The 21,588-nt window shown below is 43.4% G+C and overlaps 1 protein-coding gene across 1 annotated transcript in view; it reads left to right on the forward strand.

The window, feature by feature from the left end:
- Positions 1-70: 70 nt before the first annotated feature.
- The window catches only part of KCNK9 (potassium two pore domain channel subfamily K member 9), a 116,991-nt gene continuing 95,473 nt past the window's right edge, over positions 71-21,588 (forward strand). The window contains exon 1 of the mRNA XM_006016444.1: positions 71-353. Within this exon, the coding sequence (XP_006016506.1) occupies positions 71-353 (283 nt within the window). The remainder of the gene's footprint in view (positions 354-21,588) is intronic.

Below are 21,588 nucleotides of genomic sequence, written 5' to 3' on the forward strand. Positions count from 1 at the left end.
CTGCGTCCTGTCGGATCCCCGGGCGGCCAGGGGGGGACATGGTCCTCGCACTCGCCCCTTGCTGGCGGCCATGAAGAGGCAGAACGTGCGGACCCTGTCCCTGATCATCTGCACGTTCACCTACCTGCTGGTGGGCGCCGCCGTCTTCGATGCCCTGGAGTCCGACCACGAGATGCGGGAGGAGGAGAAGCTCAAAGCCGAGGAGATCCGGCTCAAGGGGAAGTACAACATCACCAGCGAGGACTACCGGCAGCTGGAGCTGGTCATCATGCAGTCCGAGCCCCACCGCGCCGGCGTCCAGTGGAAATTTGCTGGCTCTTTCTACTTTGCCATCACGGTCATCACCACCATCGGTGAGTGCCCGGGCATCTGTGCACTTGTTGGGCGTCCCGTGCCGTGCCCGGGTCTCGCTGCCCCAGGGGGAGGCCAGGGCAGGGGACGTAGGGGAGGAGGAGAAGCCCCTCAATGTCCCAGCCAGGCTCTGGCTGCTTCGCGACTCGCTGGGAGAGCCGGGGCGGCCTCCCAGCCTGGCAAAAGGGGATCCCCAGGTTGCCCCCCTCGGTGGGTGCTGTGGTCTTGCACGCTCAGGTCCCCTGTGCTTATTACCTTTACTTCTCCCAAAGTTTTCTTTTGCCCCGGTGGGGAGCTGATAAGTCAGAGGGTATTTGTTACAGCGGGGCCTGCATTTGGGGGTGAATGGGTTAATGGCCGGATGATCACTGTGGTTCATTCAGTGCCTAACTTCAGAGCAGAGTTTCCAGAGATGGCAAAGTGATCGAGCAACAGTGGACAAAGCCACAGGCTGTCGGTTTGTCCCGGTTCAGTTGCGTTTCCCTGAAATGCAAACCCGCGCCTGCATCTGCAGACACAACTGTGTCTAGAGCTGTTGTTTGGGCTTGTGTTGTGGTCGCACTTTGTACTCGCTCTGTATGAAACAGGATGGTTTTCCCGAGGCAGCTGCTCCGTCCTTCTCACAGCACTTTGAGATGCTCCTCTACCAGCTGGGGAGAGCTGAGAAGGTCACTTTGGCTCTGTGGATGGTTGATAGTGCATTATATTGAACAGGACATGAAAGCCCAAGCTCACGGTTGTTAATGCAGGCACACACTATCTTCTTACTGTTTAGGGCTTGTTACAACAAATCTGCACATTACCACCTGCAGACACTGTCAATTTTCAGCCCAGTCTCCACTCCACTCTCCTTTGAGTTGTTGGGGAAAACAAAAGTGTTTACTTACATTTATATTTTTACTTTCTTACCTGGGGCAGTAAATCATTTTTTCTTGAAAGATCATCTGACACCGTGAAGCCTATTTTCCCTTACGGAAATGATGAGATTTTTTTTTTTTTTTAAGGGATAGTCCCTTTTTTTTAAAGCAAAATCTTGTTGAATAGCTTTTCCCCCCTTTTTTCCATTGTGAGACTTCTTTATAGGAATAGAAACTGTGTGTTAGAAATACTATGTGTATTTTCTCAGGCCAAATGACACACATTTATTATGCATTTACTGCTAAGTCAGAACTGGCTTCTTAGTTTGTGCAATGGGACGTCTCTGCCTCAGTTTCATTGTATAATTTATTTGTGCCTTAAGAAAACATTGAACTATCTTATCCTTATGGATTATGTATGGGGCTTGTGGATGTTTGCCTGTTTACTTGCTGTACTTTTGCGTCTGTGACTGTTAACTATCTTTTTCAGTCACTGGACTATGCTGGCACTAGGCAGGGAGGGGGTCACGTGGTTCATTGCTTAAACAAAATTTGCTATGGCAAGGAGCAAAACTTGCCCTTGTTTTTAAAGTTGAGGGAAGTGGAGCAGCACTTTCCTTTCAGGGGCACCAGACCTGACTTATGGGAAAAGCAGAAGTCCATTTGCTTCAGTTTAAAAAGAAGGCTGAAGTTCATTACTATTAGTAGCAGCACATTTAATTATTTTCTACAATGAAAAACTTGGATACATTTAAGAAAATCAGTTGCATTGGCCGTGTATATTCCTTGCAGCAGGTGATAGTCTTCTCCAGGCTGAAGTATTTTGAGAAGTCAGCATGCTTTTAACACTGAAATGTGTATAACAATAGTGAAACAGCGGTGAAGAAAAGGAGCCCTACCTATCTGTTATTTGGAGGAGTAGTCTCTAGCATAAGGAGGATCAACTTCCTCAAGTTTATTAATAAACAGTTACTCTGTATATCTTACGACAAAAGCACTTTTCCCCCTCCTTACTCTGGCCTGCAAAACGTCTTTCCAAAACTCAAGTTACGCAATGCTGTCGTCCCCTATAACAATTGTTCTAAAAAATGAGTCACTGAAATTTCTTAACGTTTCTTTTGCCTAAAAAGGATGTTTCCAGGAGAGAAACTTTTCCCCCCACCCCCCACCCACTACTTAGGGTTGTAGGCCCTGAAAGGAAATACCAAAGCATTCTGCATTTCTGGTGAGGCTTCTTGCATTATGCAGTAATATTACATGTTCAAGTTAATTTTTGGTGGCCATTCCCATGTTTAATCTAACCTTGAACATGCTGCTCCCGCACACCTGGCATGATCCCTCCAAGAAAAAATCAAGAAGCACATACATCTCTATGCATGAGTGAAGAGGCTCTCATCACTCACTCACCCTGTACAGTGACTTGTTGTTATCAATACTCTCATCCTTTTTGCATGCAAAGATAAATTGATGACAAGGGTTTGTTGTATTGCGTGGCATGCCATATTCACCCCCACAGACTGACCTCCAGAGACCTGTAAAGCAAATCAGTGCATCAAAACCTGTAGCAGTCTGCATATGGCAGTGGATTAATTTATGTCTTCATTGAGCTTTTTGATATGGCCGTGCTGGCAGCATGTCTGAAGCAATTACCTTTTTACTGTGTTTACTGTATGGCTTTCATTTGATCGGAGGCATTTATTGTGGGCCTCGAAGCGTGGTGCAACCAGAGTCGATCACCTCCAAGAGGCTATTGCCAAAGGGACCCAAGCAAATGCAAGCTCGGTCTGCCTTTTTTGGGCTTCGTTTTGTGTTCCCACTGCACGCGCATGGTGCTGAATTGGACAGCTCCCTGCAGCAAAAGTCCTGCAGTCTTCACCTTTTGCCAAATTGGACGCCACAAGAAAAAGGCCCCGCAGCTAGTTACTTCATTTTAAGCCTAGACGACCAAAGACCAGTTTTAATGGAAATATCATTAATCTGAAAACGTCCAAGTCAGTTGAAATAATAGGACTCGGCCAACTTTTTGGTTCTGGGCTAGGTAGGTCATTTCCCATTTCTCTTCTAGCAGTAGTTACTTGTTGGTCATGTCTGGCTTGTCAAGCCCCAGAAAGGACAAAGCATCGAGTGAGTAAGAGGGTTTCTATTTTGTACCCAGGAGATCTTTCCCAGTCACACATTACAATACACTTTTAATTCTGCTTCTTAATGTTTCATTGGCAACAACAAGTAACACCATTTCAGTACCCCTATTCTTGAAATCCCGCAGCAGATCGGATGAACCATCCTTTTCTGAACTTTTTGTCCTGCTACAATGCGGAGAAAATGTCCCGTTGGCCAAAGGAGCTAATTAGGTGCTCTGGACTCGCTGTGCTCTCTGCTTTTATTGCAGTGTTTTTCTCACTTCATTGTTAGCTGGTTGCAGATCCCATCCACTTCCCATTATCCGGCTGAAAAGATGAGAGAAAGTGAATTATCCCAGTATTTCAGTCACATATTTATCTCTTAAATGTTTCATCAACATTTATACCGCTGAGTAAATCAAGAGGCAGGGTATCATGAATACAACACCAATTTTTTTTTTTTTGTAAAGCAAAACCCCAGGATAACTGGTAACATGGAGCTCCATCTTCTACAGGTTTCTAGCAGTGAATAAACTGTTTTAATTTAGGCAGGTGTTGGCACTGTCAAAATGCGTTATTGGTGTGGATATCACTCCATCATTTAGGCTTTTAAGGGTGATAGTCATACTTGATTTAACACTACAGAGCTCTCGTAAACACTGAATATTTCTGGAGGCTTGCACAGAATGGAAAGAGCCAAAAGCTGCTTATGGTGCCCTAAATTGAATGGAAGCAATAAACAGGCAAAGAAGGCTCTTTTCCCCAGAGAAGTGTCCACATTAAGTGGGCCAGAGGGGGACATGGCTGGTAAGATGCAGCGGGAATCTAAAGAAGAGCCACTTTCTAGCTGTTTGACCTGTTGATATTTTAAAATCAGTCCATACCTTACTACAGAAAGAGAGAGCGATGCTCAGTTCATACCTTACTACAGCAAGAGAGATCGGACAAGTGCGGACATTGTTGGAGACCACTAAACAGACAGCCCCTGCAGATCTACCCAATTATCCAATCTCTATATACAAATGAGAGGAGTCCTTAGTGCTAACAGATGTAGCTGTCTGACAGAGAGCTTAATCCTGTGTTCAAGAAAACAGTTACAAATATGTTTTAGTCCTTTCCTATTCAGAATGGGAGCTGACTGCTTTAACCTCTGTCCCTCCCCTTCAGTTTACCCTTCTGCAAAAAGTGGTGTAATAGTACTTAAGTATAGCATGGGTAGTGTGAATTTTTTAAACTAATATTTATAATGTTTCTAGGGAAAGGGCTTGATAAGCACAATGTTTATAATGTTTCTAGGGAAAGGGCTTGATAAGCACTCCTCCCCCTAATTGGCATTTGGATTTGGATTTTTGACCTAATCCATTGATGGTGGAGTGAGGGAAATCAGAAAAAAATGCTATAAGAAGAAAGTTAAAAACAAAAAAATGTGCAAAAAGCATGGGTGGTGTTGGGAGTGGGGTATAGGAACAAAGATTTCCATGCTTTGGTCTACCAACCAGTACATCAGCGACTAGCCATGGACCTGAAGATCTTATCTAATTCAAATAAAACAGATTGGATTGGAGCCATTCGTTCACTAATGCACTCAGATCAAAGTGTAGGGCCAGATCCAGTGCATATAGCTCAACTGAAGTCAATGAAGCTATGCTGATTCATGCCAGCTGGGAATCTGGCCCAGAGTATTAGATACTGGGACTTTGCCCTCTGTTCATTGCATCTTCGTGGTTTAGCCCCATCGTGGAGCTCCGACCACTCAGCCGACGGATAAAGAGGCTCAGCAAATCTTTTAAGTCTTCTCTTGTATTTCTCTCTGCATTCAACTGTTTAAAACATTTTTGTACTAAAGCAAGTGTGCTGCTTGTTTGGATGATTCACAACTTTGTTAATGTGTGTGTGTGTGTGTGTTTTAAAGTATTCATGAGACTGTGAAAAGAAAAATGCAGGGTTTTCCCCCAGTTACATCCTGTCCACATTCTTTTCACAGTCATATTAGCAAACTGATTTGAAAATAGTTCATTAACAAGGCAGAAGTGTAGTTTAGATTGGTGTTTCCCTCATGCAACTTAGGGAAATTTAGCTGAGTTTCTGGAGCTATCAGTCCCTAGTAAAAACTTACAACGGGCCTGAGCAACGGGTGTCACATTCTTATTTCTTTTTAGCATTTTGGTGTCCTTCCACTCTCTACTCCTTGCCTTTTCTTCCTAACATTTTTGCCTCTTCTTTTTCATGAAAGAAAGCCCACAGTCTTTTACATGGCCCCTTGATTTCTTTCTGTTGTATAGTTTCTATATGTACTTGTGGATTATTTTCCAATGTCTGTATCAGGGGTTTCCATTCTTTGTGGCCATTACTAGGCATGTCTTATGGGACTATATTTGCACGCCTCTACTGCATAAGTGAGCACTGCCCTATGCATCTTTGGGAATGGAAACTAGGTGCAAATAAGCAGGCTGGTATAAAGGAAGAAGGTAGAAAAGGATCAGAGGCATGGCTGGAGAAGGAGAAGAAATTGTGGGGGGAAACAGAGATGCAGGAGGAGGAGAAGGAACTTGAATGACAAATGAGGGGAAGGTGGTGAAGCTGTTTTAATCATGGGCTTGTTCCTACTGCCAGTAACATCAAAAGCAAACTGTATTAATTTACTGGGACCGACCGGGCATATGGGATCTGATCCAAAGGACAGTTATTTAATGGAAAGATTCCTTTTGGGTCTGGTCCAAAGCCCAGGGAAGCCATTGTTATCATTTGGTCTGATCCCTGTGGTGTTGCTTAAAGGCAATAGGAATTGAGGGTGTTGAACACCATCTGCTGGGGCCTGTTACTCGATAAACACCCAGGGTAGGGATCAATACTGTATTATACAGCATTGCATGGAACTTGTGTTCAAAGTGCTGTAGAAACGTTCAGCTGTCGTTCCTTGCACCACCTGTCTGGGGCTGGTCAGCTCCTAGAAAACCTCCTCCGTTTAGGGCCAGGGAAATAAAGTAACTTTTCTCAAGAACCAGGATTAAAACAAGGCATTTACTAACTTCCCAACAGCCCTGTTCTTATTGCCCCAGAAGCACCCAGTTTTAGTTTATAGCCAGATTAAACAGACCTTCCCAAAGCAGGGATGAACCAGTGGCATGACTGTATTGTGGATTTATGGTGATATTAATAAACTTCTTTGGCTTGGGTCTCAAGGCTTATTGTAGCAGCTGTGTATAGAAATGCAGCCTTAGTATACAGGTGTTGTTGCTGTTCTATTGTTATTTTTGCTTAAGGGAGTTAGGCACCAACCCTTACTGACTGCCAGAAAATCCACTGCTCTGATGCTGGCTGGATGCATGATCCCTGGTCTGTGTAACACAGGCCAGCACAGTAACGGTCCTCTCAGCTTTCAGGCTGAGTCAACAGGTTGCTGCTGCCTTAAGCAGATGTATTTATTGTACATCGGAGACCGTGGGTAGCACTCTGTTCCTGCATTACCTGGATTTGACCAGGTTTTGTGATTTCGGTGGCTGCAAATAAGGATGATAGTATCAAGAAGAAAGATGCAGCGTAGTATTTTGATGCTCTTTGAAGAAAACTATGAAATGTTAAGCAACTCGGGACTTGTCATTTAGGTTTATTCAAAAGCCACTGCAAATACTGCAAGGGCTAAAGCTGATCAATGGGCTTTGGATCAGGCCTGCATTTGACATGGTCTCCACAGTCCACATAGCCGTACTTTGTAGCAAACGAGCTCCTAGAAAAATCTCTGTAATAATACAAAGCAATAACAGTCATTAGATGAGGAGAGTGGGATCAATGTATCGACCTAAAGCTATCAGCTCTCCCTGTACAAGTCTCATTTTCAGGCATGCTCTTTTTCTTTCCCCTTTTTAAAAACAAACAGCAAAACATTCATGCTTTGATTTCTAAGTTTATCTCATTGAAGTTGATAGCTTGGCTTAGTAAAAGTTTTTGCAGATGTGCAGCATTAAGCAACACATCTAACTTTCAGCAAAGAGAAATCTGAAAGAAGGATGTCTGTGCCCTTTTCTTTTTGCTTCTGTTTTATAAAAATATTATGCTTTCTTTTTCCATCGTCTGACAGTTGCCAGCCTCTTCTGATCAGCTGAGAGACTATTATTTTAAGATGAACTTTCTTCCTTTCTGCTTCAGGGAAAAAAAAAAATATCCCTCTAATTTTCTTGGAATGTATTGGAGAATGAATTAAATGTTTTTTCGGTGTCTGACATGCTGTCACAGAAGACTTATGCAACATTTAACTGGCTCAAGGCTTGCTATTCTTTTAAACTGCTTTCATAATTGAGATGATTAGGCTATCAAAATGAAAGGCAAATCTCTGTTAAGGGGCACGTGCATGTTGGTTAGTGTGATTAGGAGGGAAAGAATATTATTATTGTCCTTTGACTCAGTTCTTGAATCAGATTGGGGCAGTACAAGAAAGAAGAGCATGTTGTGGAAGAGGAAGCTCACTATGGGGTTCAAGGGATCTGCCATGCAGCAGATGGTCTCCTGTCATTGAAACGGATAGCTCTCTGTGCTAAGGGTGTCGGCCTCCTTGGAAAGCTGTGATTTTACTGAGAGTGATAATACACAGAACAACAAATTCAGTCTACAACACCTCTTGAATTGTACACTATGAGAGGTTATACCAGGAGAAAGGGCACTGGTCATTCAGCGTGTGAAAATTCATAGCAAACATATTGAAAGGAACCTGGAGAAGACAAAAATCCACAAACAGCGACGGCTGGATTTCGTCCCCTTGCAAGTTTGCATCAGAGAGGCACCTTGCACCAGGGAAACTTCACTATGCTGCTCTCAAATTATTCTGTACTCCCCAAAGCTATTGGATTTATGAAGCTGGGCTGGGATTTTGAGAGGGATGTGTGTCCATATAAGATTCCTGGTACCTTCTGTTTCTGTGAGGTCTGGAAACACTGAAAATTTGCCTTTTAGTAGTTGGGTATCAATAAGATCCTGGATGAGAGAGGCATCCCATAAAAAAAAAAATACTAACCAGCTGTTTCTGAGCTCAGCAGAAATTCTATTTGGGACTCAGATTGTGGACACAAGGGGCATGTCTACACATGCATTAATGCACCTTTTCTAATGCTCATTAAATGTAGTACCTCCAGTCTGAGGTACTAAATTAATGTGCATTAGGCTGTGCTAATAGTGCTTTTTTCAATGACCCTTAATGCGCAGTAGACTATTTTACAGTGGATTAAGGTAATGTCATGGTTTTTTTATGTGATGCTTTAATGCACAGTACAATAGTCTACTGTGCATGTGTAGACATCAATGCACAGTACAATAGTCTACTGTGCATGTGTAGACATCAATGCACAGTACAATAGTCTACTGTGCATGTGTAGACATCAATGCACAGTACAATAGTCTACTGTGCATGTGTAGGCATGCCCAAGAGGTGTTTTTTTGCATCTGAAAAGGTTTTCTCTTCTCTAAGGTTCCATATAGTATGCGCACCATTTAGCTTGCTACAGTAAGACACAACGTTGGATTATATTCGGAGGTTTTTGGCTTCTATGCCATTGATCAATTACTATTAAAATGAGATCAATTTAGTTCCAGGAAGGAAATAATTGAAAGAGTAAAATCTCTTCCTTTCTTTCCCATGCAAGAGCATCTGAACTTTGCCTTCGTGCCCAAGCAGCAGCACATACGTATCCGAGAGCAGAATCTAATGCCAACTCTATTGATCAAGTGGAGAAATTTAAGTTCTTCATGAACATGCATGGTTGCACATGCACATCCATATAGACTCTTCTTTCATTTCCCCCCATGTTGCTGTTTGTAGTGATAGACGTGGCAAAACAGTAAGGATATGATAGCATTTGAGGAAATACATGTCCAATATTACCATATCCACTTGATTAGAAGATGAGGTTTACCTTTCCATTTAACATGAGGAAAAAAAGCCCCTCACCTTGAAACTGAGGATGAGGCCATGGGGGAAGGAGGGGAGTGGGGGACCTGGGGCTGGAGCTGGAGCCAAAGTTTCAGCTGCCCCCTGCGCCCCCCTCCTTAAAATGCCCTGCCACTTCTCCCCACAACTCTCAGTCTCCCCCCACCACTGCTTCTACCTCTCCGCTGCACGCTTCTTTACCTTTGCTCCATGCTGGCAGGCTCCATCACTGCTGCAGCCCCATAGCAGCAGTGCTGGCTCCCTGCCATACATGAAAAAAATTATAATACATTTATAAATTTTCCATGTGTAGAATCTAATTACAGGGGTGTGTGGGGGGTGTTGTCTTACATTCAGGGTTGTGTTATATTTGAGTAAATACAGTAGTTTCTGAATTTCTTTTGGGGGGCCTCTGTTGGATGAGACCATCTGGCCTTTGAATGCAAAAGGTTGAAGCTCATGATTTGCTCTTAAAGCAGGTCATGACTAGTACAAAAATGTCCATTATTATTTAAAGGGTGCTTTCCAAAACAGTGAAGGTTTTAGTAGATGTGTTTGTTTCAATGAATGCGGAGGGGCAGTCAAAGGAGCCAACAGAAGCTGATGCCTTCTCACGTATGCCGACAGAGGCAAATTATGTGTATTTTGAGTCAGTTTATGAGTGTTCATTAATGCACACAGAGGTTACTTTATTGCTTGAAGCACTAGAAATGGGTTGGAATGGCTTCATTTTTGTGTTCTTTTCAAAGACTGACCCCAATCCAGATTTCCATTTAAGATATATATGCACAGGTCTTCTGTGTTCTTGTGGCTACAACGCAGTGGGCCATATATATCCGTGGCATATTTTATCCGACTTTTATGTCAGGGTGAATTTGAACCTATTCATTATCATGTCCTAAGTCCTATTTTCCTTTCAAGCACACCGGGGTCTATTTACAATCCACAAAATAACTTGATCCACTCTTCACAGAGGCACACTATGCCTCTTTTGAATAAAGGAGGAAGCCAATGTTCTGACTGAGTCTTTTTTTTGAACCTAAGCTTTTATGACTAGGTCTTAGGATCCTGTCCCTTGATCTTCAAAATGAATTTCCATGGGTGATCTCTCTATCATGCAGGGAATGATTTTCTTGGGCTGGTAAATCTTTTGCAACAACATTTTTTTCCCTTCCTGATTTTAGATGAGAAAGGAAGAGCTAAAATCAATGCTGTGAATCATCTATCTATCTATCTATCTATCTATCTATCTATATTAGTATATATAGTATATATAGTTATAGTTATATACTATAGTATATATAGTTATATAGTATATATATACTATATATAGTATATATAGTATATATAGTTGATTCACAACATTGCAAAAAGGGCCAAAATAAAATGTTTTTAAAATGTTGAAACAAAATGGAAGGATTATCCCAAACTATTTATATAAATTTTTGCATTTTTCTCTATAAGTAAATCTTTGAATTGTTTTTCCCCCCAAAGTTTGAGCGATTTTTTTTTTTTTTTAAATGTAAAATTCATCAACATTGCAAGTCCTTTGGGCTTTGAGGAATCAACTTTGATTTAAAAAACATGTTTGAAGAAACACTTAGTCAAATCGAACCATTTCCTGCCTATGCAGGGGATCGGACTTGATGAGCTATTGAGGTCCCTTCCAGCCCTAACATCTGTGAATCTATGAACCATTTCTTTTCACTTGCTAACTGATTTGAAGCGGAGGGTATCTACAGTATGTGATCACATGGCTGGAGTGGACTAGAGTGGTGAAGTACTAGGTCCTGGGTGGACCGGCTGCCGTGTAAGGGCTAGACTTTAGCTGCACTGGCATGCTCATGTGGCAGCAGAGTGGCGATGGTGTGCTCATCTGCGTAAGGGAAGGTGGCCGTCAGGGTGTATGCTCCATTAGCAGAAAGCTGAGGAAGGTTTGCATAGTAAGTTTGCATAGTACTCTGAAGGAGAAAGGCCTAGACAGGTTGTGCTGTGTTCCTACTCGCTCCCTGGGAGCTGGAGCCTGGCTGTTTGGGGACCCCGCACCTTTTATCCAAGTGCCCCGCTTGCTTCTGACTGCTTTTGTCCTATGCAGACAATGCTTCTGACAACAGCGGTATGCCTCCTACATGCCTGTCTCTCCTTCCTGCAGCATACTCGCAAAGCCACAGTCTAGCCCTGAATTTGGTGAACAGCTATCGCTACTCAGAAGGCTGCTGAATTCCTGTTCAATTGTAATCTGTTTCCCTTAAGGCAGGTCGATGCCCCTTCTGTGGCGCTCCTGAGAGCCCTGGTGAGGAACACAGCCCACTCTGTACACACTAAACCCAGAAATGAGACGGTAAGACTCCCCCATCCCTGCTCTCCAACATGCCAGTCATGGAGATGTTCAGAGCACCAGGACAGGGGATGGGAAAGGGTTTCCCAGGGTGGCTTATCAGAGAATTGAAAGGGAGTCAAGAGCCATCCAGTCCAAACCCTGTAATATGGCAAGGTTCACTCTTTCTACATCATCCCTGCCTTTCTGTCATCTTGAAAATCTCTGAAGGTGATCCCACAGCTCCCCCGGATAGCTTGTATAATTGTCCTACAGTTTTTACGCTTGGGAAGATTTTTTTCTGAGATTTAATCTATATCTGCTGTCCTGCAGTGTCAACCCACTGTCATCCGCTCTCTTTGGATAGGGAGAATAGAGGACAGCGTTCTTCCTCTTCCTCCTTTGTGATCATGGTTTTCAGTTTGAAAGGCTGCCACATCCTCCCCTTATCTCCTTTTCTCCAAACTAAAAATATATAATTCCTTCAACAGTTCCTCGCGTTGCTGGATTTCCAGCTCCTTTATGATCTTCATCTTTTACCTCTGCACTGCCTTTTTATAATGCAGTACCCACATCTTGACACAACCCCAAATTGAATTTGCTTTTTTTGTGACAGCATGTCGTTGCTGACTCATTTTGAGTTTGTGATCTACCCTGACCCCCAGGTCTTGCTATTGCTGAACCTATTGTACCCCATTCAGGATATGTGCATTTTGTTCCTTCTCAAGTAGAACCTCCTGTTGTCTTCATTGGATTACTTTTGTTGTCTTTAGCCCAGTTCTCAAGGGATTTATCAAGATCCCTTTGAATTTTAAGCCTGTCCTCCAAAGTGTTTTCAGCACCTCCCCTTTTTGCAAGTTTGATCACTCCTCTCCCGATCCCAGAATATGAGTCATTTGTAAAACTGATCAACAGAACTTGACTCACAACCGACCCCATGGGATCCCACTGCAGACCTCTTGCTAGTCTGACACCAAGCCATTTATAGTTAATCTCTGCATGCAGTTATTCAGTCTATTAGGTATCTGTCTCATGCTAATTCTGTCTAGCCTACACTTTTCCCGCTTGCTTCTGAGACAAGTGTGAAAATCCCTACTGAAGTATATTATGTTCATTGCATTCCACTTATCTCCTAAACTGATAAGTCTGTTAAAAAAAGGAAATCGCCTTGGTTTGACATGATTTGTCCTCAACAAATTATGTTGGCTACTAGCAATCCTTCCTCCTACTCTGATTAATGATAAACTGACTGCTTCATAGTTTGTTCTACTAACTTCCCAGCTCTTGACATTGGGCTATTTGGTCTATAAGTCCTACATCCTTTATTTTCCTTTGAATGATGGGCACTATTAGCCCTTCTCCCATTGCTTGAGACTTTGCCAGTCCTGTGTGAATTTGCAAATATAATTTCCATTGTTTTGGAGATACCTTCAGCTAGTTTCACCAGCACCCTGTGGTGATTTCCATCATGCTCTGCTGTTTCAGAACAAAAGTGTCTATGTTGTTTCCCCCCTATTTGGGCTACTTATATAGGTGGTGGTGTATCTTTGTACTTCTACTAGCTACAGTTGTTGAAAGCATTGTAATATGCCTTCAGTTCATGGGATCGATTGCTATGGATCAGGGACTCCAGGAGCCTTATTTCAAGAACCAGTTCTGTCTTTGGATGTGTGGGCAGTGCCTTCCCTTGAAGTGAATGCAGTAGGGGGCAGAGATAGAAAAGAAAGCAGGACCCTGGATACAGGCTTGGTTCGCAGCACTTCTGAAAACTGTAGGTATCCCAGCAGGGGCTGTGGGATGGCGAGTACTTCAAAACTGCAGACCTTATTCTGATGACTCATTAGAAACTGAGCCTTTTTGAAAATCTGCTCCAGGACTGAATGGTGAGCACATGAAAGTCTGGCCTGATCGTTGAAAAAAATCCATTTGGGAGAGCATTTCACACACAGCACAGATCAGGATTCGTTTTTGAAGAACTTAAATATGGTACACAGGCAGCATCTTGGATCTTCTACCTGGCTTGCTCAGTATCTATGTGAGTTTTTCACTGGCCGCATCTAGAAGAGCGGCAGACTGTGCAGTGGTTACTGCGCAGTCATTTAGTACGTGCATAATCAAGTACTGAATGACTGCACAATAACCAGTCTCATTGCACAGTAGAAGCCCTGCATGGTTTTTGTTTCCCCTGATGCTATTGCACAGTAGCAACGAGCTGCCGCGCAGTAGTTCATTACTACTGCGTAGTAGCGTCGTGTCCCAGTTAGTGCCTTCCAACGCTACTGTGTAGTAGCAACGATCTACATAACAGCTCATTGCTACTGTGCAGTAGCGTCTTGTGTAGACGCCGCCATTGTGTCCGTCTTGTTTGAGGCTTTCCTGCTGGGTTATTGGAATAACTCCCCAATTCTGAGTAGCTGTGCAGGCGTCAAACTGCTTTTCTAGGAACCCTTTGTTCATTGTCAGCTGCAGTACACTAGCTGTACAGCTGACTTTTGCACAGCTGTATCAGTAAGGGTCTCAAAGGATTGGAAAAGGGCAAATATACTACATATCTTTGCAACTGGGAAGAAGAAGAGGACTTGGGGAACTATAGATCAGTCAGCCTAATTTCAATACCTGGAAAGATACTGGAACAAATTACTATGAAATCTGTTTGTAAGCACCTGGAGGATAATAAGGGCAATAAACAAATCATATCAAAACCACATAATTTCTTTTTTGGCAGAATAACTGAGCCAGTGAATGGGGAAAGGAGTGGATGTGATATATCTTGACTTTTCATACAGTTCCAAATGATAGTCTCATAAGCTTACTAAGGGAATGTGGTCTAGATGAAATTACTGTACAGCAGATGCGCAACCGGATAAAAACTCTTACTCGGAAAGTAGCTAGAGTTCACTGCCAAACTGGGCAGACATATTCAGTGTGCTTCTGTAAGAGTTTGTCTTGGACCTGGTACTGTTCAGTGTTTTTTATTCATGATTTACTGTGGAGGGGGTTTGCAAGCACTACGGATGATGGGATTAGAGTTGAAAATGATCTTGATAAATTGGAGAAATGGCTTCAAGTCACTAAGATAAACCTTAAAAAAAGACAAATGATTACACATAACAAGGCAACAGTAAAAGCACAAATACAAAATAGGGCTATCTGGTGAGACAGAAGTACTGCACAAAAGGATCTTACTGGGGATCACAGATTGAAAAGGAATTGGCAGTGTGATGCTGTTGCAAAAAAAAGGCAGCTCTCATTCTGGGATGTATTAGCGGGGATGTCGTATCTAAGACACAGAAGGTCATTATTCCGCTCTACTCAGCACTGGTCAGGCCTCAGCTGGAGTACTGTGTTCAGCTCTGGTCACCATGCTTGGGAAAGATCTAGACAAATTGGAGGGATTTGAGTAGAAAGTGACAGACATGAAATGAGGTTTAGAAAACAGGGAAAGAACTGGCTTGGTTTAGTCTAGAGGAGTGAACACTGGAGGGGAGGCATTATAGCAGTCTTCAAATATGTAAAAGGTGATTAGAAAGAGAGCCATCAGTTATTCCTTATACCCACTGGGGGTGGTGGGGGGGATGGAGTAATTGGCTTAATTTGCAGCACAGGAGATTTAGGTGATATATTAGGAAATATGTTCCAGTTAAAAGGGTAGTTAAGCACTGGAACAGTCTCCTAAGTCATGTCCTGCAATCCCTTTTTAAGGCAAGGTTATACAAACGTCTCTCCGGGACTGTTGATACACACTGAGGATCCTGCCTCTGAGCAGGGCACAGCTTGCTTGAGGTCATTTCCAGCCCTACGTTTTTGCAATTCTATGAATAATGTACAGAAATGTTCTGCAGCACTTACATTTTGACAGCGGGCTTCATCACTATCCAAGCTGAACCCTACAGCACATGAGTCAGTGCGTCTACTGCAGCCTCCCTATTTTGAAGTTTCGTATTGCACATTACGTCATGCTGGAACAAAGTGGTTTCTCTTCTTTCCTTGGGTCACATGTACATGAACACTGACATTTCCATAACAAGGGAAATCATCTAGTCTCGTATCCTGGCAGTGACCAATGCCTGGATGCTTCAGAGGAAGGAAAGCTATCCCATAATGCACTGTCATGGTGGTGGTGATTTTGTTGCTAACACCCGCAGCAATCAGTTTATGCCCTGAAGCATGGGATTTGATTATCCTTGTCATTATCTTAGCTACAAATGTTATTAGCAGCCATAAAATTGCCCATTAAAGTGAGAAGGATTACTTGCCTGCATCAAGAAGAGAACAGATAATTTAGTAGGCAGGTTTTTAAGTCCAACCACATTCCTCTTTTTCCAAGGGTCACCTATTATTGGACCTTTAATTTTTTGCACTTTATAATACCTCTTGCCCTTCCCCCCCATACTCTCTTACAGTCTCCATGCTGTGGTGACTCTCCAGGAGCTGTGGAGGGCTGGGTGAGGTTGTGGCTCTGCCTACTAAACTGTCCTGAAGTGTCCAGAGGAGTCTATAGTACAAAGCAAGTTGCTCCTTCCTTATCCCCGTGGGCTATGCAAATACCTCCACTGTAGGCAATGAGCTGAATGCTCATTGCAAACCACAGCTCTGTTCCTCTGATTAACTTCTAGACTCTAATACTTGTCAAGGATATGTTTTTCTTTATGTGGCCCAAGCCCATTAAACTGAACTTTTGGGTTTCCCTGAGCTAAGAACAACATCTTGCACGAATGGCAACAATATTTGTGTATGAAGGCAGAAAGGAAAAGAGCCGTTCAGTCATAGCTCATGTACGTTAAAACAGTTTAATGATTCCCTCCACCCTCCACTTTTGTTTTTGTTTCTTTGTATCACTGTCATCCCATCCTTTGCTGTCAACAAGGAGTGGGAGAAGGTCACTTGTCTGCCCCCCCCCACCCCCCCCGCCCACAAAAGGAAGTGGTCTTGCAGACTGGGAAAGGTTCTGATCACTGTTATGTCTTTGTAGATCCAGCTTGAATCCATTGGTTTTTGTGAAGTCGCTCTGGATTGTTATGAAGGCGACTGAGTTGAGAAATCTGGACCAGAGACTCCATATTTTGAGAGAAGGTTCCCCGGCTCCTTCCTTCCTTCTGTACGCAATGCATCCGTACTGGTTCCTGCAGCAGCCTGAAAGGAACAGAAAATGTTCCCAAACACAGCTATATATATTTTACAGTTAAATACCATACTTACTTGAATATAAGACGAGGTTTCCCCCCCAGTCAACATGGTGGGGGGGAGAAAGCCCCTAGTTTTAAATTCACATAAAAGGAGACCTCGTTAAATACACTGTCTATCATTAAATTGCTGCCAAAACCAGCATGTGCACAGTAATAGCAACCAACAATGAAGTTGATTAAATGCAGCCAAAACTGAGCATGAGTAGCATGACAATAAATACATAGCCCATAGGAGCAAACATACTGGTAAGGTGTGTGTGTGTGTGTGTGTGTGTGTGTGTGTCCCTTTTTAAAAAGACAAAGACCCAAAAATACGTGAGTATTGGGACCTGGCACTGGGCCTGGAGGTACTGAAGTGCTAGGCTGGCACCAGGAGGGCCAGAGCCAGCCTTGACACCCTCCCATTGGTGCCAAAAGCGTTAAGAATCATAGAGCATGGTGGAGGGAGTGAGTTGAACAAAGAAGTCACTCAGTCTATTGAGTCCTATTGCTGGGGTCCCAGGCTCCAAGCTGCTACATTTGATGTTAGCCAAAAAAGCTAAGATGCTGATAGGAACCTAATATCATTTTTTTTATTTGCAAAAATATATATTTTTATATATATAAATAAATATATTTATGTTGCAATACTTCTACCAAAAGTGTCCTGTGGCTGATGTGGCTAACCTGACAGTCCAAGACACATCATTGCCATTGTATCATATGCATTCCCATCACAATATCTGCACCAGGCTCCCAGGTGTTCATGCCTCTGCTTGACTATCACCATTACCATAGCCAGTCACAAAGTCATGCAACCTTCCTCTACACCCTAAGTTTACCCTGTTCCCCCTTCCCCACTACCCCCTCCTTTACCTACCACAAGGCTAGGCTAGTGCTTCCCATCTGAATGGTAGTGGCCATTGAGCATAGACTCCCTCAGAGCCAACACTTTTTCAAGTCATGGTGAGCCACTACTGCATATATTTTAACTTCCTTTTCACTACCACATCTGAGGTGTGGTTTTCTTTCCCATGTCTGATGATTCCTGTTTCTTCACCTGCCTTTAAATGTCTGTAAAACATCACCAAATGGGGCCCCAAACAGTTTCCCCAGAATCCCTGTCAGCCCTTCTCTCAGCCTGTCACATATGATTAGTGTGGCCCTGCCCTCCATAAGGTGAAGCCAGACCAGGTTGCCCTGTGCCTCATCTGCATATAAACTTTTGGGTTATCCCAGGACTCATGACAAGAACACCCAGTTCCAGTCAGGAGTGGGGAGCTGTTTAGCACATGACGGGGTATCTGGAATACACACACGTGGAGCACTGCTGAGCTGTGGGGTTGCCATGGCTTGAAATGCTATTGACTTTGTGGACCCTGGCCTGATGACCTCTATTGTAAATGATGAGCATTTTGGCTGTAGATTAATATCCTGCATAGATTGTATGGGAGTCTCCTTTCTAGCTTGCTCTGAGGGCCTTATGGCTAAGGGCAAGAAAAATTCAGAGGCATCCAAATCCTAAGCCTCTGGGCTTGGGCCTGCACGTAGGATGCCCACCAAAGGACTTGGAAACATCTGAAGACCTGGTTGTGGGTGGAGGATGTTTGCTGGTAGTAGAGCCACTTATGGTTCTGGACTCTTGGATTTTGGAATTAGTTTTGGCTAATTTGGCCTGGGATACACAAAATTAAAAAAAAATAGTTTGTTCTCTCTCTAAGGAAGTGTTAAAGTGCTAGTTAAAAAGTGTGTTTATAGAGTATTTGTGCTAAAACATGCATCAGCTTAAAAAAAAGTAAAATGCATCATTTCTGGATAAACTAAGTCCATGGGTACTGTATGCAAATTGCTACAGCTATGTTTATTTCCAGGTCGGGTTTTTAAAGTTTGCTCCTTACTTCCATGTGCTCAGGGAGAATAGGGCGTGAAAGTAAGGGCTTGGGGGGTAAGGGGTGGCAGGAAGAGGCTGAGGGGGGGCAAAGGGGCTATCTGACCCCGCCTCAGATTTGTTTTCCCTGCTGTAGCAGTGGGAGGTTGACAAAGTTGAGACAAACCTCCAATTATTAGATTGTATACCTGGAAAACTATATCAAATTAATACATTTTCCACATATAGAATGTAATTACAGGATTAAGGAGTTGTCTTATCAGGGTCATCTTATATCCAAGTAAATATGATATTATGTAAGCAGCTAAATTAATTTATGTCTCTGTTACTCACTGAAAACACTCATGTATTCTTCTACATCTTGCACTAACTGTATGTCAGCACTGTGGCAAAATACAGAGTTCAGGAGCCTTGCTTCAGGACTTAAGGCTTGTATATAATGTACAGGACCTTGGACAGAGGTTTTGAATAAGGGTTAGGTTAACTACTAGAAAGGACATTTTCTTCTAGAGGGCATTAAATGAGTAATATATGTTGACCAGTCTCCATGCAATCACTCTATGAAGTGATATTATTAGTGAGAATATACATCTAAAATTGATATGGCTTCATGGAATAGTACACCTGAAGTAGCTCTTGGAAAGTTGGTCTTTCTGAGTCATCGCCACTGACTTCGGTGGACCCGTTCCTTTTTTTTTTTTTTTTTTTTTTTGTGAGTTGACAGGAGAAATAAGTTCAGAAATAATGTCCTTGCCAATCCAGGGAGCAAGAGAGTGTCGCTGAATCTCCTGCATGGCAGTAAAGCTAGGCTTTATGGGTTTGCCCTTCAGCACTAATCAACATAGGCAGCTTGTCACAAAAAGTAGTAGAAACTGTAAAAGTTAAAAAGATAAAGCAGCCCATTAACATGGAACTTTATCTGGGTGAGTGAGTGACGCGGATCTGAATTCTGGGACCTTTTATGGAATCCTTCAAATCTGAGAGAGTTTTACTTGCATATTGTACCAAACCCCGCAACCCCAGGAACTGGCACAGGAAGCTGGCAAGACAAATTCCCACTTTTATATAGGAGATGCTGTGGATTAGGGTCACAAATTAAGGGTTGGGGGAGAAAGGGACAGGCATAGGTGAATAAACATTAACATTAAGGTACATAAACTTAGGATCCAGGCAACAGGTAATAAACAGTGACACTATGGTGAAATCACCCAAGAACAGGTAACATATATAAAAAGTTATAAATACTTTTTTATATATATATATATATATATATACACACACACACTTATAAATACTTATACTGCAGTATATACACTTGAGAAACCATAAACCCTCCCACAACTCTGGAGCGACTCCAACTCAGGTTCTGGTCCCAAAAATTCTTAATTGTCATCTGCCAGGGCCCCCACGTCTGAGCCCTGGTGCTGCAGCTTGCAGTCCTGGCTCTGACATGCTCCTTTTGGGTCTGTGGCCACACATCTCTCAGCCGCGCGTTCCACACGCAGGTCGTTGCTTTTCCACTTCCTTTGTCCCCTGCACCCTTCTGGGTATTGTGGTGCACATTACAGTTCATTCCTCCAGTCCCCTGGAGGCTTCTGGGAGTAGAAGTTCACACTCCCGTTCTTTTCTCTAGTCCCCTGGAGGCTTCTGGGAGCTGTAGTTCACATTACAACATTACAGTTCATGACATTCAATGTTACAGTCCATTACAATATACAACAAGCTGACCAGTAAAAGGCAGACTTGCACAGCAGATTAGTGGGGACTTTGGAAGCAAAGGTGGTGCTTTCCCTCTGGAAAACCGAGTGTGATTCTTTTATTAGGATCTTGGGGACCAGATTGGTTCATTCAGTTAACTTGCTGAAACCAAATGGGCTGTCTTAGATGGGCTTCAGTCCGTCTGGTTTTCTACCATTGCATTTCCAAAGAAATGTGTATGTATCCCAAGGCACAAGCGGGTAGGAGCTTTCCTTTAGTGTGTGTGCATGTTTTCCTGTTAGAACCTCAGCATCATTTGACAAATATGGATAATCTCTCATATATAAGCTTTTAATGCGACTTGCTCCATTTCCCTTACAAGTCGCAGGAGGCTCTTTGCTAGGCCCACAGCCTTTAATCTTTCAGTGGAGAGAGACAGCTTTTGTCTCTCTTCCCCTTCCCCTCCCAGCTGCTGCAGCACTTGATACGAGCCCTGCTGCTTTAAGTGCCTGAGGCATGAACAAGACCTAGGGGCCTAGACTTCCCCTCCATATTTTGTTTAACAACAGTCCATGCTCCTATGTTCAGAAAGAGAGAATAAAATTAAAGGCTCTGCATTTAAAATTAAAGTGCTCCTGAATCTGAGCTGATCTTACAACAAATGTTCCTCAGTTCAGTAGTAATTAGGTAGAGAGACTAACGGCCTGCAGAAATTTGCTTACTGCTCCACAATAAAACGTAATGTTTGGTTCTTCTCATTCATACCAAACTCTTTTTATTACACCCAGTGATCGCTACAAGGATTAAGTGTCCAGGATCACTGGGAGTGTCTACATTTGCAAATGCTGCTGAATGGGTTTACTCCAGAGTAATTTACTCCGGCGTAAACCCATCTTGGGCAGGAGCCTACATGAGCGGGCATTTGGAAGCAGATTTGCTTCCAGTGGGAGCAGCCCGGAGAGGGGTGCTCCAACCCTGCATGGCTTCCCTGCAGCTGTCCAGGGGAGGTCCAGGCTACCCCTGGGTACTAGCCCAGGGGCTGGCAAGGAGCAGGAGGCCAGGAGACAGCTGTCTCCTGGTGAGAGCTGGGAGATTGCTGTTTGCCCCGCTGAGATGCCTACTGCAGGGGCAGTGGAGCCTGGGTGGGAACACTGTCCTCTTGCCACAGCAACAGGGAGCTCCTGGCTTGGCTTCCCGATTGGGGCAGCGGGATTGAAAAGAGCTGCAAGAGAGGGGCAGGTCCTAGCCCCCTACCCTGACCTGCTGGTGGGGCAG

This window comes from Alligator sinensis, unplaced genomic scaffold, assembly GCF_000455745.1.
Source record: "Alligator sinensis unplaced genomic scaffold, ASM45574v1 scaffold721_1, whole genome shotgun sequence".
NCBI lineage: Eukaryota > Metazoa > Chordata > Crocodylia > Alligatoridae > Alligator > Alligator sinensis.